Raw genomic sequence first — 24,278 nt, 5'->3', positions numbered from 1 at the left:
ATTTTAGCCAGCCTTCCCATGGGCAATGCCTTTCAGGGATTATGTGTGCAGGCTCCAAAGTTAGACTAAGTAGGTCTTATTCTGGCCTTTTTATTTCTGGTTGTATAAAATCAGGTAAATTATCAACCTTCCTGGGCCTTTATTCTCTCATCTCTAAAAGAGCAATAATATTAGTATTTATCTCATAAAGTTGTGATGAAGATTAAAAGAAATGGTGTGTGGAAAGCCCTTAGCATGGTGCTTGCCCATACTAAGCTGCTCAATAAATAATAGCCATTGTTATTGATCATTCTAAAACCCTGTGCTTTTAGGCAGTCAATTTCAATGCCCTTTTAAATAGTCAATTTCAATGAGAAAGAATGCAAGGATTTAGTGAAAAAGGAGCATCCTCCACAGACTCCCAGGCATTATTCCAGAATGCTCTTCAGTATGATGTAAGCAAACAAAAAAAGGACTAAAAAAGATGGAGTGAGGGGTCCCAACCATCCTGGTTTGTTTGGAACCAGGGGATTCCTGGGAAACTAAAGTAGGGTCAGTTTTCTCCTTCAATTTTCAGAAGGGAGGAAATATTTACTCCCAGGAGAGGGCAGTAATGGAATTAAGAGTGGTCATTCCCCCTCCCTCTTTTTTCCCCTTAGCAGGAATGACTCACCTTGATGATGACACTGGGAAATAGGATGGAGCAAGCATAGCCCATGCACTTGGGAGGGGTCGGCCTGCCCACTCCCAACCAAGTGTGTGTCCTTGAGTTTCCCATGTGAGAACCTTATGGGGCAGGCTCTGCACTTGTTTGGGAGACCAGTTGTTTGGCATGCAAGTGAGTGGAAAAGTTTGGTTTGGGAGCAGAAGATTTAGGAAACTGCATTTGGCCATAGGTCTGAACCCTGTTCTGCAAACAGCAACAATAACGTTGATACTGTGATTTCTTCCTGACATCTGTGTCTATTTCTAAATTGGTTCAGAACTCAAAGAAGAAAAGGGATATAATTAATTATCAACCATGTGATTAATTATCACCTTCATAACCCCTAACAGATGGATGCCTATTTCATTTCATTGGCAGAGGAACCTATTTCAGGAAGGCAGGGAAAGGGTATTTTGTAAAATCAAATGAAGTTAGAGCTGGGAGTGACCTTAAAGATAATCTAGTCCAATATCTTCATTGTTATAGATGAAAATATACAAAAATGAAATGGCCAAGTGATACAATCCATGTGAAAAGTCTGTGAAAGACTTTTATAATGTAAGTTATTAGTGTCATTAGTAATTTAGGGAGTGGTTTTTAAAGTTGTAACCAGAATTTAAAATAGATCATAGATAACATAGAAAATAGATTACAGATTAAAACTAAAACTAAGTCCCTATACAGAGAGAGAATATTTCCTAAATAAAACTAATGGCTCCAGGAAACATGCTCAAACCATGAAGAAGAAACCAGCAGTTCAGAGTTAAATTTTATTTTAATTGGAAAAAACCTACCTTAGGTTGACAAGATTGCTTACTCACAACCTTGAAGACCAGATAAGCTCAAAAATGAACTAGTTTTTCTCCTTTGTCTTCATCCTGCCCATCTATCCTAGCAGATCCTCTTCATTGGGAATGTTTACTTCATAATTGTTAACCAGGCATGTCCCACTGGCAAAGTAAGGTTGTTTGCTGGGCACCTCAAGACATACGACATATAAGACTCTTTGGCTAAACCCCGCCATTTCTGGTCTCACCTTTGCCTCTTACCCATTACTTTCACCCATCAGAGCACATAGAAGTGGCTTTTAGATAGTGTCCAGTCCTGGGTGGGTTGGAGGAGGCCCACTTCACCCTCTCTCTCTCTCTCTTTCTCACTGAATACAGCTGTAACACCTGGACAGAATGCCTCGAGCAACTATTTTAGGCCTTCGAAGAGTTAAGAATGTCAGGCAGGTTAGGAAATGTATTAGTCCATTCTCACGCTGCTAATAAAGACATACCTGAGACTGGGTAATTTATAAAGAAAAGAGGTTTAACTGACTCACAATTCAACATGGCTAGGGAGGCCTTAGGAAATTTGTAATCATGGCAGAAGGGGAAGCAAACACATCCTTCTTCACATGATGGCAGGAAGGAGAAGTGCCAAGCAAAAGGGGAAAAGCCTTTTATAAAACCATCACATCTCATGAGAATTCACTCATTATCCCAAGAACAGCATGAGGGTAACCAACCCATGATTAAATTACCTCCCACCAGGTCCCTCCCAGGACATGTGGGGATTATGGGAACTACAATTCAAGATGAGATTTGGGTGGGGACACAGAGCCAAACCATATCAGGAGATAAGACTGGGATTTGAAATACTACCCAACCAACAGTGAGTTTACTCCTTTTTTCCTCCAGTAAACCCTGGCCTAAAGTCGACACACCAGAAATGGGCACCAGGGTACAAAGAGACCTCCTGAGACACCCTGTAGTTCTGGTTTTAGCAGCGGGAAAGTAAATTCCGTAGAGTCAGGGTGTGAAAATTCTCTGTGTTTCTCTCTTCTCCCCCTCCTCTCTTCCCTCTATTTCCCTCCTTTTCCTCCCTTCTTCCACACTCTTATCCCCAAGAATCTTGTGGTATTACCAACATCAGCCTGAATTAGACAAAACTATAAGGGAAGGAAACCTTCCTCCCCATTCAGTGGAGCTGTCATTCCCAAGGCTGGGCTGACCCCCAGTGCTTTTTTTTCTCTCTTGGTCTCTCTCTGCTTGGCCAATATGCGGCAAAGTCATGGAAGTACATGGCAGAGTAAACTTGTTGGCAAGAGACTGAAAAGTGATCACAGGAAACCAAAAAGTATCACGGAAAGGAAGGAGCTTGGCAAAGCATCTCATACACTTTCATTTATACATTCCTGGGGTCATCCTCAGCCTGTGCATGCATGGATCTGGTACTAATTAGCATACCAAACTTTGAGAACCCTGCCCAGGTGCCAGGCTGACCACTGGGTGACATACACAGTGGACAGATCCAAATAGCACTGCCAAGGCTTTGAAAAATGAATTGACATATGAAACATAGCCCTCAGAAGATCAACTATGGGGAGGGAACTTGCAGCCCAAATCCAACCAAGAAGAATTGGGAAAACCTCAATTCTTATGGGAAAAGATAATCAGCTGAAACTAACACTGCCATGACATAGAAGTCAGAACAATCTGACAAAGACTTTTAAAACAGCTATTATTAAAAAACTTCCAACCAGCAATCATGAACACCGCTAAAACCAATGGAAAATAGAAAGTGTCAGCCAAGACACAGATGACAGAACAAAGTGCCAAATGGAAATTTTGGCATTGAAAAATATGACAACCAAAATAAAAACTTCACTGATGGGCTCAATAGCAGAATGGAGATGACAAAGAATAGAAAGCCATGTGCAAACCAACTTCTAGCTGGGGGCCTATGTATCACTACCTTTCATTCATCTTTTCCTCTGTTTTCATTAAACGTTGTTGTATAACAATACCATACAGTTGTATATACTTGTATGCAGCTGTATAATTGTATTGTATACAACTATAACTACTGTTATGCAACAATAGTTAGTGAAAACAGAGGTAAAGATGCAAGAATATTTAGTGACTTAAACCAGAAACAATTTATGAATTTTCTCAATTCTGTGGGAGGGCTGGGCAGTTTCTCTCCTGGTCTTGCTTGGATTTGTTCATTCTTCTGCAGCCAGCAGGAGGGTTGGTTGGACTGGAAGACCAAAGATGGCCTTGCTCACAGGTCTGGCAGCTGTTGGCTGAGGTGCCTCAGTTCTCCATTTGACCTCTGAACTCTAGCAGGCTAGACTCCTTCACAGTATGGTAATCACTGGGTTCCAAGAAATTGAGAGCAAAAGCTATGAGGCTCCTTAGGGCCTAGGCTCTGGAACTCAAACAACATCACCACTGTCATATTCTATTGGTCAAAGCAGTCACAAAGTCAGCACAGAGATAAGGGGCAAAATATTAGCATGCCTCTTGATGAGAGAAGGAGCTACATGACTAGGTATGTGTGGATACAGGGAGGCATGATTATTGGGATAATTATTTCAATATCCTAGCACAACCTTCCTGGGGAGTAATGCTGCAAAACTCAAAGACCATGGATCTACAATTATTATGTCAGTAGACTAGACTGTGAGGCTTAGAGAAGTTCAGCATTTTGCCTAAGATCACACAGCTAGTTAAGGAGAAAATATGAAACTAGGTCCCATACTGCCGAGTCTTTGGACTAGTACTGTTGCCTCAGAGATAAGCTGTTGAGTGTTTTGAATAGTTTTTCTCTTTAACAGGTAGAAGAACCCTAGACAACAGTTGTATAATGTGCTGGCAACCATTCATCATTCATATCCATTTCATGAGGGAAATAAATGCATGTACTTGTGGAGTCTATGAAAAAACTGAAGTAGAGTGTCTCACGAAGAGCTATTTATTATGTAGCAATAAAGCTCCTAAACTGTTTGATGCACCAAAACAGTATATTCAGTCTCTAGAGTTCCTGACACTCAAAGGTTAATAATTTTAGTGAGATAAATTCACATAACATCAAATTAGCCATTATTTTAAAGTGTACAGTACGGTGTCATTTAATACATTCATTACATTGGGTGACCATTACCTTTATCTGGTTATAAGATATTTTTATCACCCCCAAAGGAAACTCTGTCCCCATTAAGCAGTCGCTTCCTATTTCCCTTTCTCCCTCATCCCTGGCAACCACTAGTGCACTTTCTATCTCAATAAATTTATCTATTCTGATGCTTCACATAAATGGAATCACATGATCTTTTGTGACTGGCTTCTTTCACTTAGCATGTTTTGGGGGTTCATCCATGGTGATGCATGTATCAGCATTGCATCCCTTCTTATGAATAATACAAATGTGAATAATAGTCATAATATTCCATGTGTAAATATACCACATTTTGCTTATATATTCTTCAGTTGATGGGCATTTGGACTGTTTCCACTTTCTGGCTATTTTGAATAATGCTGTTATGAACATTTGTGTACAAGTATTTGAATGCCTGTTTCAATTCTTTTAGGTGTATAACTAGGAGGGGAATTGCTGGGTCATATGGTAATTCTACTAAAGTTTCATTTTGATTCTGGTCTTGAAAAGGTTTCTGAAATGCATGAGATTCATAACCTGCTGCCGGTATTACCTTGTCTCTAAAGTCAGTGTGATTCTGGAGGATGGCTCTGTGGTAAGTGGCTGTCCTCACAAAATCTTGCATCATGTTCTGCTGTTGAGAAATGCAGCCATAAAACTACAAGGGAAGGAGAAAAGAGGGGGAGTAAACAAACCACAAAGTCAGCACGATCATGAGCATCTGATTCTGACAGCCACTTTGGTCAAGAAAGACATGATCTTTCACAAACAGAGAAGCTGAGGCTCTGAGAGACACAGTGACTTGGCCATGTTGGCCCTATATGTAAAGCATAGAATTCTAAGTAGATCCCAGACTTCTGACTACATAGATTCAATAGATTCAGGCCTAGATATTGATGAGATAAGTACTCAAGATCCCTTCCTAAATTAGAGGTTATGAGAGAGCACAAATCAAGAGTAATAGACAAGTTGGGATGGTTGACACCTGCAATCCCAGAACTTTGGGAGGTTAAAGTAGGAGGATCACTTGAGCCCAAGAGTTGGAAGGTGCAGTGAGCTATAATGACACCAGTGTGCTCCAGCCTAGGCAATAGAGCGAGACCCTATCAAAAAAAAAAAAAAAAAAAAAAAAAAATAGAGTCAAGAGAGAAAGGATCCAGGGCCAAAAGGGATGGCCTGCCCTGATGAGCCCCATTAGCCTCGACAGAAAAACAGAACTTGGATAGAAATCCTGGTGGAGGTGGAAGTGGGGCAGAAGGTAGTAATCATGGTAATCCTGATGGAAACAGAGGCAAGCCAGTTGGGTGATGTGGTGTATATAAATCCCTGAATACTAGTAAGAAATATTATTGTTGTAATTGGCACCATTTAAGGCCTTTCTATGGGCCAGGTACCATGCTAAGTGCTTCACAGTCTCATCTAATTAAATTAAAGCATCATGACAATCAGGTGAATTATGTTTCTCAGATGAGGAAGCTGAGGCTCAGAAAGATCCAGCAACTTGCCCAAGTCCTGACAATGTAGTAAGTGGCAGAATGGGGATTTAAATCTATGTAATGCTGATGCTGCTGGTCTGGCGACCACATTTTGAGAACCACTGCAGTATCAATTATCTCCTCTCCACCCACCCTGCCCAGATGTGTTCAGAGGCACACCTTGAAACAAATCAATTTATTCCACAAAGGATAACCCTGCTGACCTGGAAGTACTGTGTAGCAGACGCTTCTTCGGTCCACTGGCTGAACACCGAGTATTCCTTTTTTTGATTTCGGCATATTTTCAAAGTATTTGCAAATGCACTGAATTCTACAAGGATATAAAGCAGATCCATTTCTTCACCTTGGAAACCATAGAGCTCACCATTGCACTCTGTAAAAAATTCCAACTGTGAAAATATTAGAATATGAAAATGGCATATTCATCCCTGAACACATACATGATAAGAGATGGCAAGGCGGAAATGGGTACTATTCCGAGCTGTGACACCCTTATTTACACTTGTCAGACATATTTGCATTCAGAAATGTCAAGTGAGAGAGCACAAAGAAACACAGGCAGAGACTGGGCTCCAGAAATTCTCCTGGTGCTGCGCTTACAAAGCTCATAGATTTATACTCAGAAAGTGCTCTAGGGAAGGTGATTGTTGATAATAAGAAAAAAAAATATGTGAATACAAAAAATAGAATGTATACATACATATGCACACATATATTTTATATAGACATTCATATAACCTCATTCTATTGTCATGACCATTTTTTCTCTCTCATTTAGTATTACCTAAATGTATAGAGAAAAGGTAAAATAACTGGGGATAATTGAATACAAAGAAATGCTTTGTCATTTGAGGAAAGAATATTGAAGTGAAAGCTCAAAAAATTCCAGAAGTGATATTGCTAATAGATAACACAGTGTTCACAGTGGCCATTTCCTGTGACTTCTGCCTCAAAGATGTCTTGTGAATACTGCCCAGTAGTCTCCACTGTCTGTGGCCTCTTTCCATTCCACCACAGGCACTGTGACCAGGTCTCTCCCTTATACTATAGCCTTGGCTGGATCCCTAATGCCCACACACTCTTGGTTCATGATGAGTTCTCTGGCCCCTCACATTCTAGACCCAACCTAGATAGTCTAGATGATCCTGTCCAGTAACCTGTATGCACTTTCCAGAACTCTCTCCGTGCTGTCTTCCTGCACACATGAGACCTGCCCTATGACCTCCATGCTTCCACCATGCTGAACACTTACAAATTCCCACATCAACCCAGTCCTGGCCAGGAATCTTGACTTTGAATCCCTCTATTTTTTTTCTGTTAGATTATCCTTTGATGTCAAATTCTATTCATCCTCCCAGATTCTATTCAACTAGCATTTCTTCACTGCTGTATTCTGGAACATCATAGACAGAATTAGTTGCTGTAATAGAGTGGATCTCAAACTCAGCTCTAGATCAGAATTACTTGGGAAGATTTTTTAACCTACAGGATACTGGACCCTCACCCTATATCTAGTAATTAAATGTTCTAGTGGTAGGGAAAAGGCATCTCTATTTTTAAAAAAGCCTCCAGAGTAAATTCTCCTGTGTAGCCAAGGATGACAAACATCTTTCCAATCTCATGTTCTAAGCTTACCATCATCATTCACGCTGTACTGAACTTACAGATTTAAAAAAATTACCATCTCTCTACCTAAATCAAGTTTTTGGGAAACTGTTTAGGGGGTGTCTTAGTCCATTTTGTATTACTACATCAGAATACTACAGACTGGGTAGTTTATAAATAACAGTAATTAATTTCTTACAGTTCTGGAGTCTGGGAAGTCCAAGGTTAAGGGATGATATCTGGTGAGGACCTTCTTGCTGTGCCTTACCATGGCAGAAGGCAGAGGGCCTTCTCTTTGCAAGAGCAAGAGCAAGAGACAGAGAGGGTCCCCTTTATAACAACCCACTCTATTGACATTAACCATTACATGAGAGTGGAGCTCTCATGGCTTACTCTGTTGTGGGAAGTCAGGGACCCTGAACGGAGTGATTGACTGAAGCCATGGCAGAAGAACATAAATTGTGACGATTTCATGGACATTTATTAGTTCCCCAAATTTATACTTTCATAATTTCTTATGACTGTCTTTATTGTAATCTCTGAACATAAATTGTGAAGATTTCATGGACATTTATCACTTCCCCAATCAATACCCTTGTGATTTCCTATGCCTGTCTTTACTTTCATCTCTTAATCCCGTCATCTTCTTCGTAAACTGAGGAGGATGAATGTTGCCTTAGGACCCTGTGATGGTTGTATCAACTGCACAAATTGTTTGTAGAGCATGTGTGTTTGAATATGAAATCTGGGCATCTTGAAAAAAGAACAGGATAACATTGATGTTCAAGGAACAAGGGAGGTAACTTTGAACTGGCCGCCAGTGAGCCGGATGGAACAGAGCCAACTATTTCTCCTCTTTCAAAAGCAAATAGGAGAAATATCACTGAATTCTTTTTCTCAGCAAGTAACATCCTTGAGAAAGAGAATGCGCCCTGAGGGTAGGTTTGTAGATGGCCCCCTTAAAGCGTGCCGTCTTTTATGGTCAAGTGAAAAGGATGAAATAAGCCCCGGTCTCCTGTAGCGCTCCCAGGCTTATTAGGATGAGGAAATTCCCGCCTAATAAATTTTGGTCAGACATGTTGTCTGCTCTCAAACCCTGTTTCCTGATAAGATGTTATCAATTACAATGCGGGCCGGAAACTTCATTAGCAATTTTAATTTCGCCCCATCCGGTTGGTCCTGTGTTCTCACCCTGCCTCCATTTGCTTTGTGATATTTTATTACCTTGTGAAGTATGTGATCTCTGTAACCCACACCCTATTCGTGTACTCCCTCCCCTTTTGAAAATTGTTAATAAAAACTTGCTGGTTTTACGACTCGGGGAACATCATGGATCCTGCCGACACGTGATGTCTCTCCCGGACACCCAGCTTTAAATTTCTCTCTCTTGTGCTCTTTCCGTTTATTTCTCAAACCGGCGGAGACACCTAGGAAATAGAAAAGAACCCATGTAACCATCTGGAGCAGGTTCTCCCGATATTAGTCACTTCTTAAAAGTCATACTTCTTTTTTGTTTTTTTGTTTTTTTGTTTTGAGTCGAAGTTCACTCTTGTCACTCAGGGTGGAGTGCAATGGCATGATCTCAGCTCACTGCAACCTCCACCTCCTAGTTTCAAGCGATTCTCCTGCCTCAGCCTCCTGAGTAGCTGGGATTACAAGCGCCTGCCACCATGCCCAGCTAATTTTTGTGTTTTTAGTAGAGATGGGTTTCACCATATTGGCCAGGCTGGTCTTGAACTCCTGACCTCAGGTGATACACCCACCTCGGTCTCCCAAAGTGCTGGGATTATAGGCGTGAGCCACCATGTCTAGCCAAAGTCACACTTATTAATACTGTCACAATGGCAATTAAATTTTAATATAAGTTTTGCAGGTGACACTTAAACCACAGCGGAAGTTTAAGCCTCATTTTATCGCTAGTCTCTAGAACACAGTGCTAATGTAGTAGCCACCCTAACAAATAAGTCTGAAATGTAAATTCAATACATTTGGGAAAATGACCAATGAACTTGGTGAAACAATTTAATTTGAGAAGCAGTCCTGTGAGGCCCTGGGGCCATCCCATGTGGGGACAGATAGTTCGAAAAAAGATCTTGTTGGAAAATAAACATGCAAACACGTGTAACCACTGCCTCTCCTGCACAAGGGAATGCCATCTCCTCGAAAGGACCTCGAGAAGGATAATGGGAGGAGTTCTTGGTGGAAATGTAGATCAGGATTAGATTTACAGTATACCCTGAACAATCACTATTTCACCAATTTGTAAGGGATCATACCAAGTAATTAACCTCACCTCACTAATGTTTCCATGTGGATTTTTAAAAATGAAAACAGAAGGATTCTTTGATTAAAAATGTCTCATATAGAATTTCTGTCAACTCTATCTTTTGCAATTATACCCCTATAAAGGAAAGGATGCAAATGATAGTTTAAAAATAACTACAAAACCAACAAATGAAAAGTATAAAAAATTTAGAAAAATGCAACAAATCAAAAAGAATAAAATAAAAATAACAATTCCATTATAGAAGTGACTAATTATGCTTAACATTTCGGGTATGTTTGTCTGTGTGTAAAAATTCCTCTTACTTATAAAATTACATTGTATTATTTTATAACCAGTAATTTTTATTTAACATGCTATGAATAATGTCCTAGGCCATTAAGTAGTCTTCTCTACCTTATTGCTAATGGATATATGATTTCAGCTTAATAATGTGCCATAATTTGACCAATTCCCTGTGGCTAAATTTCCAAGCCTCACTCCAAGTCTACTGTATCAGAATGATAAAACCCAGAATCTGTATCCCTGGTGATTCTGGTAACAAGAAAGTTTCAGCCAATAAAGTATGGCAACATTCACATAGTAAGAATATCCTATTACAGTAAAAGCAATGCCATTTCTTCACAGCATCTTCCTACACATAAAAATCAATGTATTGGTTGACATTTCTGTTCTCCTATGATTTTTTTTTGACCTGTTCTTTTTCTTTCTTTCGTTTTCTCTCTCTCTTTTTTTTTTTTTTTGGAGATAGGGTTCACTCTGTCCCCTAGACTGGAGTTCAGTGGCACGATCTCACCTCACCACAACCTCTGCCTCCTAGGTTCAAGCAATTCTCCTGCTTCAGCCTCTCAGGTAGCTGGGATTATTGGTGTGAGCCACTACCGCCTGGCTAATTTTTGTATTTTTAATAGAGACAGGGTTTCACCATGTTGGCCAGGCTGGTCTTGAACTCCTGACCTCAAATGATTCACCCTTCTCAGCCTCCCAAAGTGCTAGGATTACAAGTGTGAGCCACCACACCCGGCCTTAACCATTTTCTTTTGCAATTAAAAAAAATTTTCTCTTACTTAACCATATAAAATTTAGAAATGCAGAAAAGCCAAAAAGGAAAAATAATTCCCAGAGATAATCACTGATAACATTTTGGGACTTTCCCAGGAATTTTTATTTACATTTTTACATCTATCTCCTTATTATATACAACAATACTATTGTACTCTATTGGTTTATGACCTGCTTTTTCACTACTAGCAATATACTGTTAGCTTTCTTCTGTGTCAACACTTTTCATAGAGACTCACTCAACTACACATAAAGCTACAAAGCTCCTTAATTGTCATGTCATTTTGCTCATTTCTCCAGTTTGTTCTCAGAGGCAACATCAGAGACTAAGTGGATCTTAATTTTTCTTAATTTCAACAATGTTTTTTGACTATATTCCCTTAAATTCTGGACTCAACTATTTGCTTATAAAATTTGATTGGGAGTCAAAAATATCAAGTCTGTTAAGCTACAATTTCCTATATTTGCGTTTTTCTCTTTTAAAAAGATATTGGACAATATTTACCCAGCTCTAGTTTCCTGGCACCTCTCCAATTCTCTCTGAGTTCTCAGAGATTGCCAGCAGTGGTTTTTGTCACCCATCTGTGAGTTCTTTGAGTCTCTGTTGTTTGGACTTTCAAAGCCTATGGTAAATTAATTTGTTCAACAAATAATCTTTTGAATATTCTCAACAGTTGCAAGTCTCTATCCTTTGGGGGAAATTTGAGCCCTTAATACAACCCAAAATAATGGATGCCCAATTAAGTTAATAGGATATATGGCAAGTTGAAAATTATCATTTTTGGTTAAAAAACAAGATTTTGACTATAAAGTTACACAGCTGGTCTTCTTGTATAGCTCGCCAATTATCTCCAAAAAGAGAATGTAAAAGAGAAGCTTCAATAAAGTTTGGTGTTACACCAGCATCCATGCAATACATAAATAGCCTACAAAATAAGTACTAAGCTGGATGTGTCAGTTCTACTGTTTGATATTTTAAAAATCCAATTTTATTATATTATTAACAGTGTTAGTCTGCTTAGGCTGCCATAATAAAATTCCACAGACTAGGTGGCTTAAACAACAGAAATTTATTTTCTCAACGTTTTGGAGACTGGGAAGTCCAAGGTCAAGGTGCCAGACGGTTAGGTTCCTGGCAAGGGTTCCCTTCCTTGCATGTAGTTTTCTGCCTTTTCCACTGCATCCTTACATGGCAGGGACAGCAAGCTATTGACTCTCTGATGTCTCTTTTTATAAGGGCATGCATTCTGCAGAACCAAGGCTCCACCCCATGACCTCATTCAAACTTAAATTGCTTCGTTACTCCAAATACAGCCATGCTGGGGTTAGGATTTCAACCTGTGAATCTGGACGGGACACAATTCAGTCCATCGCAGACACTATAGTCACAGCTATTTATAATCCTAATACAGGGGCCACATTTAACAAAGCAAAAATCACAGCCTTTTGTTTGACAAGTTTAAGAGGTATTTATGGGATTGATGGGATTTAGAAAATCAGGAATATTCTGGCAAGTCCAGGAATCATCATCAATTAATTCCTTCCTGTGGGGAATTCTGTCAAAAGAATGTTTTTGTTGTTGTTTGTTTGTTTGTTTTCACAATTTACCCTCACTTTTATTTTAATGGTTAAATAAATGTGTATAAATTTTAAGAAGCGTCTATGTTTCCACATGGTGTATAAAGAGTCAAAATAAATAAATAAATAAATAAAAACCTGTGTAAAAAGGAAAAGAAACTTAATTGTTGATTTCTCCCCCCTCCTCAGCTACTTTGGAGAACCCAAAACGAAGGGAGCAGTAATAGCCTATCCTCCTCCTCCTCATCCTCAGTTCTCCAAACTGAGGGACAGAATTTGGGGTAAGAGAAGTGAAGGGCTCTTTAAATCCAGCAGGTAATTTTGCTTTTGGAGAAGATTTTGGGAAGGAGTGCTCTTTTTTTTTTTTTTTTTTTTTTTTTTTGTGGAGGAGTCTTTTGATCTGCAGGTTCGATTTGTTTGAAGGACGCTGTTAATTCTGTAGAGCCAGAATGGTTACGAGGAGAGGGAAGAAAGGCCAGCTGGTTTAGAATATGAGAAAGTCAAAATGGATGTCCACATTAGATCAGTGGCTTCTTCAGCGGCTCGGGGTAGAGAGGTGAGAGGACATGGATTAGAATTGCTGCTCTGGAATAAAGAGATCCCTATGGGGATATTGTCTAGAAGCCTGAGGGCAGTGGGCTGAGTATGTAAGGATGGAGAACTGCCCTCAGTTATTTGTAAAAGCCCAGTTCCTCTGACTAGAGCACACACCATGAGTAAAATGAGAACACCTTTCAAAGGACACATCTACCCACACTGTCTCTAAAAGGAATGACCTGGTGGAACTATGATTATAAACTGTCAGGCTGTAAACCATTGTGTCTTGCAATTTTTTTGGTCACAAATACACAAACGTAATTTTCTCTATCGTGTAGATGTTTTACCAAGGACATAGCTGCTCCATGCTACAGCCATGATTCCAATTATTTTCCTTCCATTCTCAGGCTTGATTTAGGCTTCTTCATGACAAACCATTACTTTTCAATTTTAGTATGTATTTCTACTCATGAATCAATACAGACTACTCAGATGTACCATTTTCTTTTTGTTCTGCTACTCCTAAAAGACCAGATTGAAGGGATCTGTTTTTGTTTGCTTGCTTTTCTTAAATAGCTGCTATTTACAAGTCACACTGCCTGTGGTGCTTTCCATATGAAGAGTTTATTTACCAAGACACTAGCGTCTTTCTGTGCCAGGAAAGGGTAATACCTGTCTGACTACCTCAGCTGTTCTGGCCACATGTCCCAACATTATACCAGAAAATATAAAACTGTCAATATAATAGTCATGGTGTGGATTTTTATAAAATAATGTCAAACTCTAGACATTGCCGCCAAACTGATTCTGGGCTATCTTGAAGAATTTGCAGACAGCTCATTTCAATTTACTCTAGTCCATCAGCTTGAGCTTACCCAATTAAGCTCTCTTTACTGGACACTCAAGGAAGAAAAAGATACCATTTTAATCAGTGTACAAAGAAGAGAACAACACTAACCACTTGCTTCATTTAATTATTCTTCTCCCAGTTTCACTGTCTGAGCATTTCTCCCTTGAGATGGATGTGGTTTAAGGTAGACAGGTAGACTGTCTTAGGGTAGATTCCCCATATTCTTTTTTTTTTTTTTTTTTTTTGAGACAAATTCTTGCTCTGTCACCCAGGCTGGAGTGCGGTGGCGCAATCTCAGCTCACTGCAAGCTCCGCCTCCTGGGTTCACGCTGTTCTCCCACCTCAGCCTCCCGAGTAGCTGAGACTACAGGCGCCCACCAACACATTTTGTTTTTGTATTTTTAGTAGAGACAAGGTTTCACCGTGTAAACCAGGATGGTCTCGATCTCCTGACCTGGTCAGTGCTGGGAGAAGTGGGATTACACTCAGAACATCATTCAACAGGATGGATGTGATATCTACAGCTGGAATACTGGTCTTCTCTGTGTCTGTCTCTTATTAGTTCTGTGTATAACATATAGGATAATAATTACTATTTTGTCTAGTTACTTAGTTTTTTCTATCTTGCTCCATAGACTGTAAGCTTAAAAGATTTAGCAAGTACAAAGATTTATTCACCATCAAATCCAAGAGCAAAGTATGATACCTGGCACATAATAAGTATGCAATAAATATCATTGAATGCATAAGTAAATGAATTAATGAAGGCATTCTTTGTTTTTTTCCTTCCCATTCCTTCTCCTTCTTCTTCCTTTTCTCCTCCTGCTCCTCCTCCTCTCCTTCTTCTACCTCTTCTTCCTCATCTCTTCTTTCCTTCTTCTTCCTACTCCTTCTTTTTCTTCTTTTCCTCCTTCTCTTCCTCCTCCTTTTTTTATTCTTCTTTTTCTTTATTTTTCCTCCTTGTCCTCTTTCTCCTTTTTTAATCCATTTCCACTTCTACCTTTCGACTGGTTCACATCTTCTAAAGCAATTACCTCAGAATAAGGAGTTTATTTTCTCGTTGACTTATTTCTTCCCTAATCATAGGTGTGTAGACTTAACTATCTGGGCTCCATCTATTTACTTTAAAAGTCTAATCATAAAGTTCTTTGAGTTAATTTCTCAGTGGCAAAACTAAATTATCTGATCAATCATATATTTCAAGTCAAAATCCATTTATTATCTAAACTCCTAAATACGACAATGTACTTTTGCTTCTCTTTTTTTCAGTGGATAGCGACATATTTGCATAAGACAGTTCCCACACCTTCTTCATCCCAACTCCCAAAGTTAGATAAACATAAACCAAATTTTAGGAATTTTCCTATACAGATATACTGTGTGTGTTATTCCAGAAAAAGGCACAGATATCTCAGGTGGTGAGAGTTGAAGTAGTATAGGAAAATGAATACATTCCAAACATGTATATAGACAGGGGACTCTGCTGCTTAGTGAAATTCAACATAAGGGTGGCCCTTCTTACACCTCATACAATGGTTTGTTTACTTAGCAAAGTAGCAGAAAGCAATATAAAGCAGATTCTCTAAGTGCCCAACATAAATAGCATTATTATAAGACACTGTATGTTCCTATCGCATACATGAAAAAACTATAAAAATGCACAGCTTCATCAAACTTCAAGCTAATTTCTCCCTTTTAGTGCTTTTGTCTCCTCTTTGAAAAGAACTTGTCAGCATTTCTTGAAAGCAGCCATCAAATCAAACTCTCTTAAAACAAAGTTACTTATAAGTTCTAAGAAACTGAATATATTATTTGGGTTTCCTCTTCACTCAAAGCCTTACAATTAGCAACTAAACCTACAGTACATAAGTTGTGTAACACTAACGTAACACTATTTTTGTCCAACCAAAAGATTGGTGCAAAGCACTGGGTAGGACTATTGGGAGTATTTTGTGTATTTGTCAAATCTTTAACTGTCAAGCATCTTATGGCAAAACAATTGAGATGATGTTTTTTCAAATCAGAGATGATCTTCATGCATATCTTCAAAACCAATGAACACTTACTGAGATGACAAGTAGTGACCTAAACATTAGTAAAATAGTAATGTTAAGCATTTATAAAGGCAAAGACGGTTTGTTCATTTGTTTGAACATTGAGTGAGATCCCTAATCCTTGTAGAATCCTGGTAGACTTACCCTGATGCTCTACCCATCAACAAAGAAAGCCCAAGATGTAAGAACTGCATGGTCTCCAATAAACAGATGGAACAGGAGGTCAACCTTAAATAGAGGAATAACTGACTGAACTGGAACAGAACCAAGATTCTAAGGTATTTCTGTGAAAACTCTTTTATTAACAAGTGGTGGAAAACTCAACTACGTATAACTTGAATAGGAGCTTCATGGCTCACAAAACCCAAAAATACAGGATTAAAGTTCAATTTTCAAGAATACCTATTTTCAAGTTCTCCATTGCTGTTGTTAGGACTTGCTCTCTCACTTGTGTGTGCTCTCACTCTTTTGCTCTCTTTTTTTCTTGTTTTCTTGCTCTGCATTTCTCTGTTTTCGCTTCCCCATTGGGCAGGCTTCCCCCTCATAGAACAAGATGATTATCAGCAACTGTAAAACAACAATGCTACAAGCTCAGCAACCTCTGTCCTTCCAAAACATTCCAACAAAAGCCCAATATTGAGTTTTGTTGAACCATGTTAAATTAAAGACCCATCTCTGAATCCATTTCTGTGGCCAGGGGATCAATGCCAATGGACTAGCCTTGAGTCAGCCTTATCTAACCCAAAAGGAAGACTGGGCTTCCATTATCAGAAGAAAGGAGAGTATATGAAAGATAAGCAAAATCACAGCTAACTACTACTGAAAAAGAGGTAGAAACATTATAGAATAAGCTAAAAGAAACAGGACTGAGAAAATATCCATGCTTTGGGGGCAAATGGGAGGAAGGTGAGTCATGGAAAACACCCACTCTGCTCATCAACTTCTGAAATCTTGGAACTTGCATTAGCTTAAGCCCAGATTTTGCTTCCAGCAGCAGGTGGTTGTTGTGACAGGCTACTACAAGTCAATTGGTGGAAAATTTCTGGTTCTAGAACATGTTGAGTCTCTGACACTGCCGCAGTTGCCAACACTGTTTCTCTGTCCACACTCATTAAGAACAGCTGGCACTGCTCCAAGCTTCAGATGCTCTGTTTACACCACTGGACCCCATAGCCAACAAGTAGATTAAGAATGAGCTGTTGACCAGAGGGTAAGTCAGCCTGAATCAAAAGACTAAGGCACTGTAATCAAAGAGGGACAGATTCTGAAGCTCTCACGTTGTCGGTGGTAGTCAGGTAATCCTATGTCTTGGTTCACCTGGAACATCTCAGTTTGTACCTGCTGTCCTGGAGAAATGATCGATCCCACTGCCTTTCATCCTCAAAAGATTCCTGATTTGGATGACAAATGATTGAATCATCCTGCCTATAAGTTCACGCAATTTTGGGGGAGGTAGCCACTCACAACTGAGAGAGATGGGGAGACAGAAAGATGATTATGAGGAGACAAAGCAACACCTAAAAGCTGGAGACTACGTATCTGCTTCCCCACCATGGTACCAGGACACTGTCTGGGCCTGAAATGCCTTAAATTCCAGGAGACATTTCACTTCAGTAACTTTTTATTTTTGACTTGAGCTACTTCGTATAGGTAGCTTTGATTAAAACAGAAATTCCTCCAATTTAAAATAATGTATTTTTTTCCTGGGTCATTGCCAGACACTAGAGTTTGCTGAGAGTGTATTACTTTTGTTTTTACCAAAAATTTTATATGTTTTAATGTCTTACTCATTTCAAGTGCTTTTAAAATCTGCACCATGCTTTCCTGAACCCTAGCGGTGAATCAGTCTATTTGCAATTAGGCCTATTTCTACCACTGTACTTTACCCAGTCCAGTGAAGACCACCCCATATTAAGATTACTTGGGATGAAGATGGAATTTCAAACAATCTCCTAGTCATTTGAAGGTCACCAGACTTGTAGAAAGACAAATGGTACCTTCATTCACTAAGTAAGGCCAGAATGCACCTTCTGGAGCATTTAACATGTATTCACAGAGGGACTAATTTATTTATGTTGCAGCATGAGCTATTATTCAATTAGTTCTCATAGCTTCCTGAGGCCTCTGCATGCCTCCCAGCAAGAAAAGCAGCACAGGTAAACACCGAACAGGTGGCATAAAGGTACATTTCCAATTTGATTAGATTTACATTGTTTAAAAAATGACACTTGACAAGTGAAATAAACATTTTCATGATTGCTTATGCCACAATCCCTCCATTCCCCTGACAAATAACTTTGGAGAAGCATTAGTGGAATCCTATATAGTATTTTAAAAATTGAAATAGCAGTCTGTATCTTCACTACATAATGCTTGGGGCACTTTATTTTGCCAAGAGAAAACTTTGCATAACAGGTAGACTTCAAAATCTCTCTGGGCTTTCCCTTTATATATTATCCATAAATGAATGAGACAAAAACACCTACAGACTCAGTTGAGAAATGCTATAGCTGTAACAAGACAGAGGAAAGAAAGTATTTTGTACCTGGAAGAGTTGAGATTTCAAATCAAATAAAAAGACCAGTTTGGATGACAAGTAACTGCTTTGCTAGTTTTGCGATGCGATTTTTAAGATCTAGCTCTCTTCCCATTCAAACATGCATGTAACAGTAATTCTACATGGTTGCACTACCTAATCCTATTCAATAAATTCATCTTGTATTCATTTTTTTTAGAGAGCAAAATTTACCCACTGTAGTTCTCAGTGAAGTGAATCTATGATAATTGGCTAAAAGTGTGATGTGCATCTGTCCTCTTAGCTCAATCTCTTTGCTTTTATCTTGTTTTCTCTTTCATATTGATATTGATAGTCAACTGGGTATAAAATGAGCAGAGGCTAAAGCTGGTCTATAGGAATATTTAATTTGGCCATGGTATGTTTTAAAACTCAGAAGAATGTCACAGGAAACATGGATTTCTACCTAAAATAGTATGACAGGGCACACGAGGGTCTGAATTACTGTGTAGCAACAACCAACATGAGGGAAGTAGCTACTGCAACCTTTTGAATGGGTATGAGATCTCCAGTTGCCATAGTTGCCCCATTGTCTCTTCTTTGCAACTAGCCCACTTCATGCATTTCCATGACTTGCTTGGGCTGTATAGGCATTTGAGTCTGTGCCTCCCATATAATCAAGGACCCATTACAAAACTTCATGGATAACAAGTCTGCAACTTAAAATATCATGTACTTCCCTTCTATTATCGAGCACCACGAAATCATAAAAGCTAAGAAAAATGATAGCCAAACATATTATTGTATGCTTGTTTCAATCAATTGACGATTTTGGGCTTCTTGGCAATGACCTTATTTGGTCATTTTGTGCAGATACTCATTAGGGCAGGTTTAAACTCAAAGTCTAGAGCTATCAGATAAGTTCTGGTGAGTCAGTGACTATCATTCCCAAACAACATATTTTTATGTGAACATAGTACTGTTGACGGATTTCAGCTACGAATGTGAGTTTTTCTCAAACCATTCATCTCCCCAACCTTCCTGTATAGTTACTAATGATCCATGGGATCCTGGAGTATGGCATCTATATTGAAGAGTGATTCCACTCAGAGAGGATGCTCATGGCACCCACTGCCTTATCCATCCCTAACAAAGTGATCAACCATCTACTCTATGACAAGCAACTGATAGATACAGCAATAGTTAAATTAGTGCTTTCCGGTTGACATCCATCTGCACTTTCCTTACATAGAAGAGGGGATAACATGGACTGAAAGTCAGGAGAATTCAATCCAGGGATATTGGTTATCATTCAATATTTTTAAAACCACAACCAGCAGATCTTTTTATATATACGGCTTACCTGCAGCTTTAACAGCAATCCAGCTCTAGAATGAGTGTCAAATCCATAATTCTTTGATACTTTGATAAAAAGGGATATTCTAAATCTTATTGAGAATGCAGCTATTGAGTGACTGTTGAGTCTAGAATCCTTGACACTCTGGTATGAAGGCATACTCCAGGTCCTATTGGGAACCCATACAAAAAAATTTCTTCAGATCCAAATGCCAAAAGAAGCTTTGTTTGACATATTCTGCGCTCCTGCCACTACTCTATCTTTTATGGACTCTGGAGATCATGTAAATTCACAGTGTTTCCCCTTTTGCTTGAATGCCAAGATGCCCAGAGTCAAAAACATGGGTTGGCAGTCATACTTATGAGTCCTCTAATATGCAGATTTGTGTTTTAATTTCCTCTTGGCCTCAGACTTCTGTGCTTTGTATATGTTCTCTAATTTTGAACTTTATTTATATTTTACTATAGAGATGTGTGAGGAAACTCAAACTCTGTGGTAAAAGTTAGGAGATGGATACATGGATGGATAGATGGATGAATGGATGGATGGATGAACAGATAGGTAGAAAGACTGATCAATTAATCCCATCAAAACTATATGAAGATTTAACAGAGACTGATTAAATTATGCTGCAATTTTTCTGCCTCACTTTCCACACAATAACCCACCCTGCTCTGAACAGCAAACATGAGGACTTTGGAAGCAACAGCCTTGGTCCCATATGCTGAAAGCAGATGGGAGCTGCACTGTCTTCACAGTAGCAGCTGCCCAGGAACCAAAGTGAAGAGGAGGAGGCTGGGGGAAAGGAGCACAAGGGGAGAGAAACACAAAAGAACAATCAGGAGTGGAGAGGAGATACTTCCTGCTGTCAGTCTCAGCCAGGGTCAAAAGCAAACACGCACTCAAGAAGTGCTCCATTTAGTACCATTTTCACATTCATGGTGTCACTTAATCCAACCCCCATTGCCAAGAGGTATTATGATTTGCATCATACAGATGGAAGAGAGATACAGACACAGTTTGCTCAGAGACAAACCAGCCAGGCCACTGTTCATTCCAGCACCAGTATCTGCATTCCAGAAAGTGGGAAATTCTGAAACCCAGGATTACCCTGAGGGGCATATTCTACCTCAGAATAAACTGTTTATCAGTTGATGATGACTGAGAAGAAAATACACACACAAAATTAAGATGTAACATATTCATGTAACATAACTAACAGGGAAATGGCTTCAGCTCCAACCAGAAAGATTGGCTAGATAGGGAAAGGTTTTTTGATCCTAAGTTTTACAAAATCAAGACTGAAAATTTCTCTGTGTAACTGCAGATGTTTTTTCTTTGGAGATAATTATTTGAAAACTAGTCATCTATTATTCTGGACTGGCAAAGTGTTGCCAGAAATTTATGAAAAATACTCTAGCTGAACTCCTCCTGTACTTATAAAGCAGGTATCTATCAATTATACAATGTGTGATTTATTACAGTAAAGCAACAAGAACACCAAGTTTATATAATACTGTACCTTAAATTGTTTCCTGTGTTGTCTATACACAGGTACACATACACATGTACACACACACACAACACACACAAAAACATGAATTAATTCTAAGAGGTATAGTATAGAAGTATTCAGTGCAGAGGCACAGAGCTCAGACTCTCCCTCTTTCTCTCTTGCTAGGTAGACAGATAAAATCCGCATGCATACGTATTATATGTACATGTGTTATATGTTAATACCTATTTATACACGAGTGCAGGTGTGCATTCGTGCATGCACACGCCCATATAGATATCATATAGTAAGCACTTAACTGAGTGTTAGTTTAGGTGAGAAATTCTGTTTCATTTTGATAAAGGAAAATGGACATAGGTGTGAATTTTTTCCAAGTGGCCCCTAGGTCTCCTCTCCACTGGGGATCTGTTTCTTTCACAATTACCCCAGGGTAGGATGGCCCTTTCTGAGTTTTTTCTTTGAAGGTCTAGCATTGAAATTCATACCAGCACTATGGAAGGAAGCCAAGAAAGCCAGCTTTTCTTGGAAGGCTGCATGCCTCAGAACAACCTGAGCCAAGGAGGCCAGAGTGCTGGCGGTGAGTCAGCTCCTTATTAAAAAGATTTATTGATCACCTGCTGTGTGCTAGGCACAGGAGTGGGGAAGATGGAGGGGGGCTACAAACAAAATTAGAAATGAGACTTCCTCCATCAAAGAATATGTGATGGGGGGGAGGGGGGGGGAGAGAGAGAGAGAGAGAGAAGATAGAGACAGAAGAAACTGACACACATGAGAACTACTGCAAAGCAATACATTGTTACACACAAAATGGTTTTAGAATAATTTGTATTCAAAGATCCAGGGAGACAGAGCTCTGTGCATTCCATCATGGAAGGCTGCTTAGAAGAGGTGAACTGTGAGCCAAAGAAGAAGGAGACATTTGGATAGGCAGAAAGGAGGATGGAGGGTAAGGGCTTGAGGCAAAGCTTCCAGTGGAGAAATTTGGAATCACTATGCAGGCAAAGGTGTAGCCTGATTTTTCCAGTGTGAAAGAACTGAGATATGGAGTTACAGAAAAAAATAAAGGCTAAACAGAAAGTTCACTTGGTGATGTAATGTTACATGTAAGGTTGGATTTGTCATTTTATGCAACTGGTAGCCTGTGTGGGTCTTTGAGAAGGGTCTGATGGCAATTTCAGCAGTTTTCTTTGTGTTGAACTTTGGTCCTGCCATGAATAGCATAGCAGACTTTATGATCAAAATTCATTAGGTTGCAACCTACATGAGGAAAGGAAGCATGTTTCTGGATTGTTCAGCATTATCCAGGTCAGTAACTGGTGCACTGCAAAAACCAATCATTCCTATGATGAATAAGAAAAAACTCTTCTATTATTTATTTATTTATTTATTTATTGAGACAGGGGTCTCATTCAATCATCCAGGCTGGAGTGCAGTGGCACCATCAGGGCTCATTGCAACCTTGGCCTCCTGTGCTCAAGCAATCCTCCTGCCTCAGCCCCCAGAGTAGCTGGGATTATAGGCATGTGCCATCACACCCGGCTAATTATTTTTATTTTTTAGTAGAGATGAGGTCTCACTATGTCGCCCAGGCTGATCTCAAACTCCTGAGCTGATGTGATTCTCCCACCTCAGCCTCCCAAAGGGCTGGAATACAGGTGTGAGCCACCGCAACCAGCCACCTATTTAGTAATTACAATTTAATATATTGTGTTAGTAAAGGTTCTGTAGAGGGACAGCACTAATAGGATAGATGTATATATGAAGGGGAGTTTATTGACTCACACAATCACAAGGTGAAGTCTCACAATAGGCCGTCTGCAAGCTGAGGGGCAAGGAAGTCTGTCTGAATCCCAAAACCTCGAAAGTAGGGAAGCTGACAGTGCAGCCTTCAGTCTGTGGTCAAAGGTCCAAGAGCCCCTGGCAAATCACTGGTGTAAGCCCAAGAGTCCAAAAACTGAAGAACTTGGAGTGCGATGTTTGAAGGCAGGACACATTCAGCATGGGAGAAGGATGCAGGCCCGAAGACTCAGCAAGTCTGCTCTTTCCATACCTGCTTTTATGCTGGCAGCTGATTGGATGGTGCCCGCCCAGACTGACTGTGGGTCTGCCTCTCCCAGTCCACTGACTCAAATGTTAATCTTCTTTGGCAACAGCCTCACAGACACAACCAGGAACAATACTTTGCATCCTTCAATCCAATCTAGTTGACGCTCAATATCAACCATCACATATATATAAAGTGCTTTGTAGACTGCCTAGCACAAAAGAAGCTCCATCAAAGTACTGTTCTTCTTTTCTCCTCTTTATCTGCATCCTCCTCCTCCTCTTCCTCTTTTTTCTTCATGAGAAAGGCAACAGAATACAGAGTACTCATCATCGTCTCAAATGAGTCCTGTCCCCTGGGACCCCAGGGCAGCTGGGTATCACCATGCAGATTGTGCATTGCACAACTCCAGTTTACAACACGCACATAGGCTATGAAGAGAACAGTGTTCCTTGGAATTATGTTACACAGCAGCCCTATGCAGACAAGCTTTTCATGTCATACCCAACTTGGAAACTCCTTTCATATTTCAAAATTCTAGAATAACCTCAGAAACCCTTCCTGCCATCACAGCAGAAGGCAGATCAAAGAGTGGACAGAGAAGAAAGAAACTATAACAGTGCAAAAAGGAGAGAAGTAATTCCCAAGGTAACTGGTAGCTGCAGCAGCATTTTTAAAGTGTATTGGAAGAAAAGAACTCTCCTAAAGGGTTTGCAAAAAGGAAGAATGGAGAGATTACTACTTGAGAAGCATGGACTTGAGTCACTA

At 39.6% G+C, this 24,278-nt stretch overlaps 1 protein-coding gene across 1 annotated transcript in view; it reads right to left on the bottom strand.

Moving 5' to 3' along the window:
* Positions 1-24,278, bottom strand: part of LOC102137288 (histone-arginine methyltransferase CARM1-like) — a 278,594-nt gene that overhangs the window by 101,170 nt on the left and 153,146 nt on the right. Inside the window, 2 exon segments of the mRNA XM_074015792.1 lie at positions 5,150-5,270; positions 6,312-6,418. Coding sequence (XP_073871893.1) covers positions 5,150-5,270; positions 6,312-6,418 — 228 coding nt within the window.

The sequence above is a fragment of the Macaca fascicularis genome, chromosome 15 (assembly GCF_037993035.2).
Source record: "Macaca fascicularis isolate 582-1 chromosome 15, T2T-MFA8v1.1".
In the NCBI taxonomy this organism is placed as follows: domain Eukaryota; kingdom Metazoa; phylum Chordata; class Mammalia; order Primates; family Cercopithecidae; genus Macaca; species Macaca fascicularis.
The sequence above is the reverse complement of the archived record's forward strand: the minus strand, read 5'-3'. Positions and strand labels throughout refer to the sequence as shown.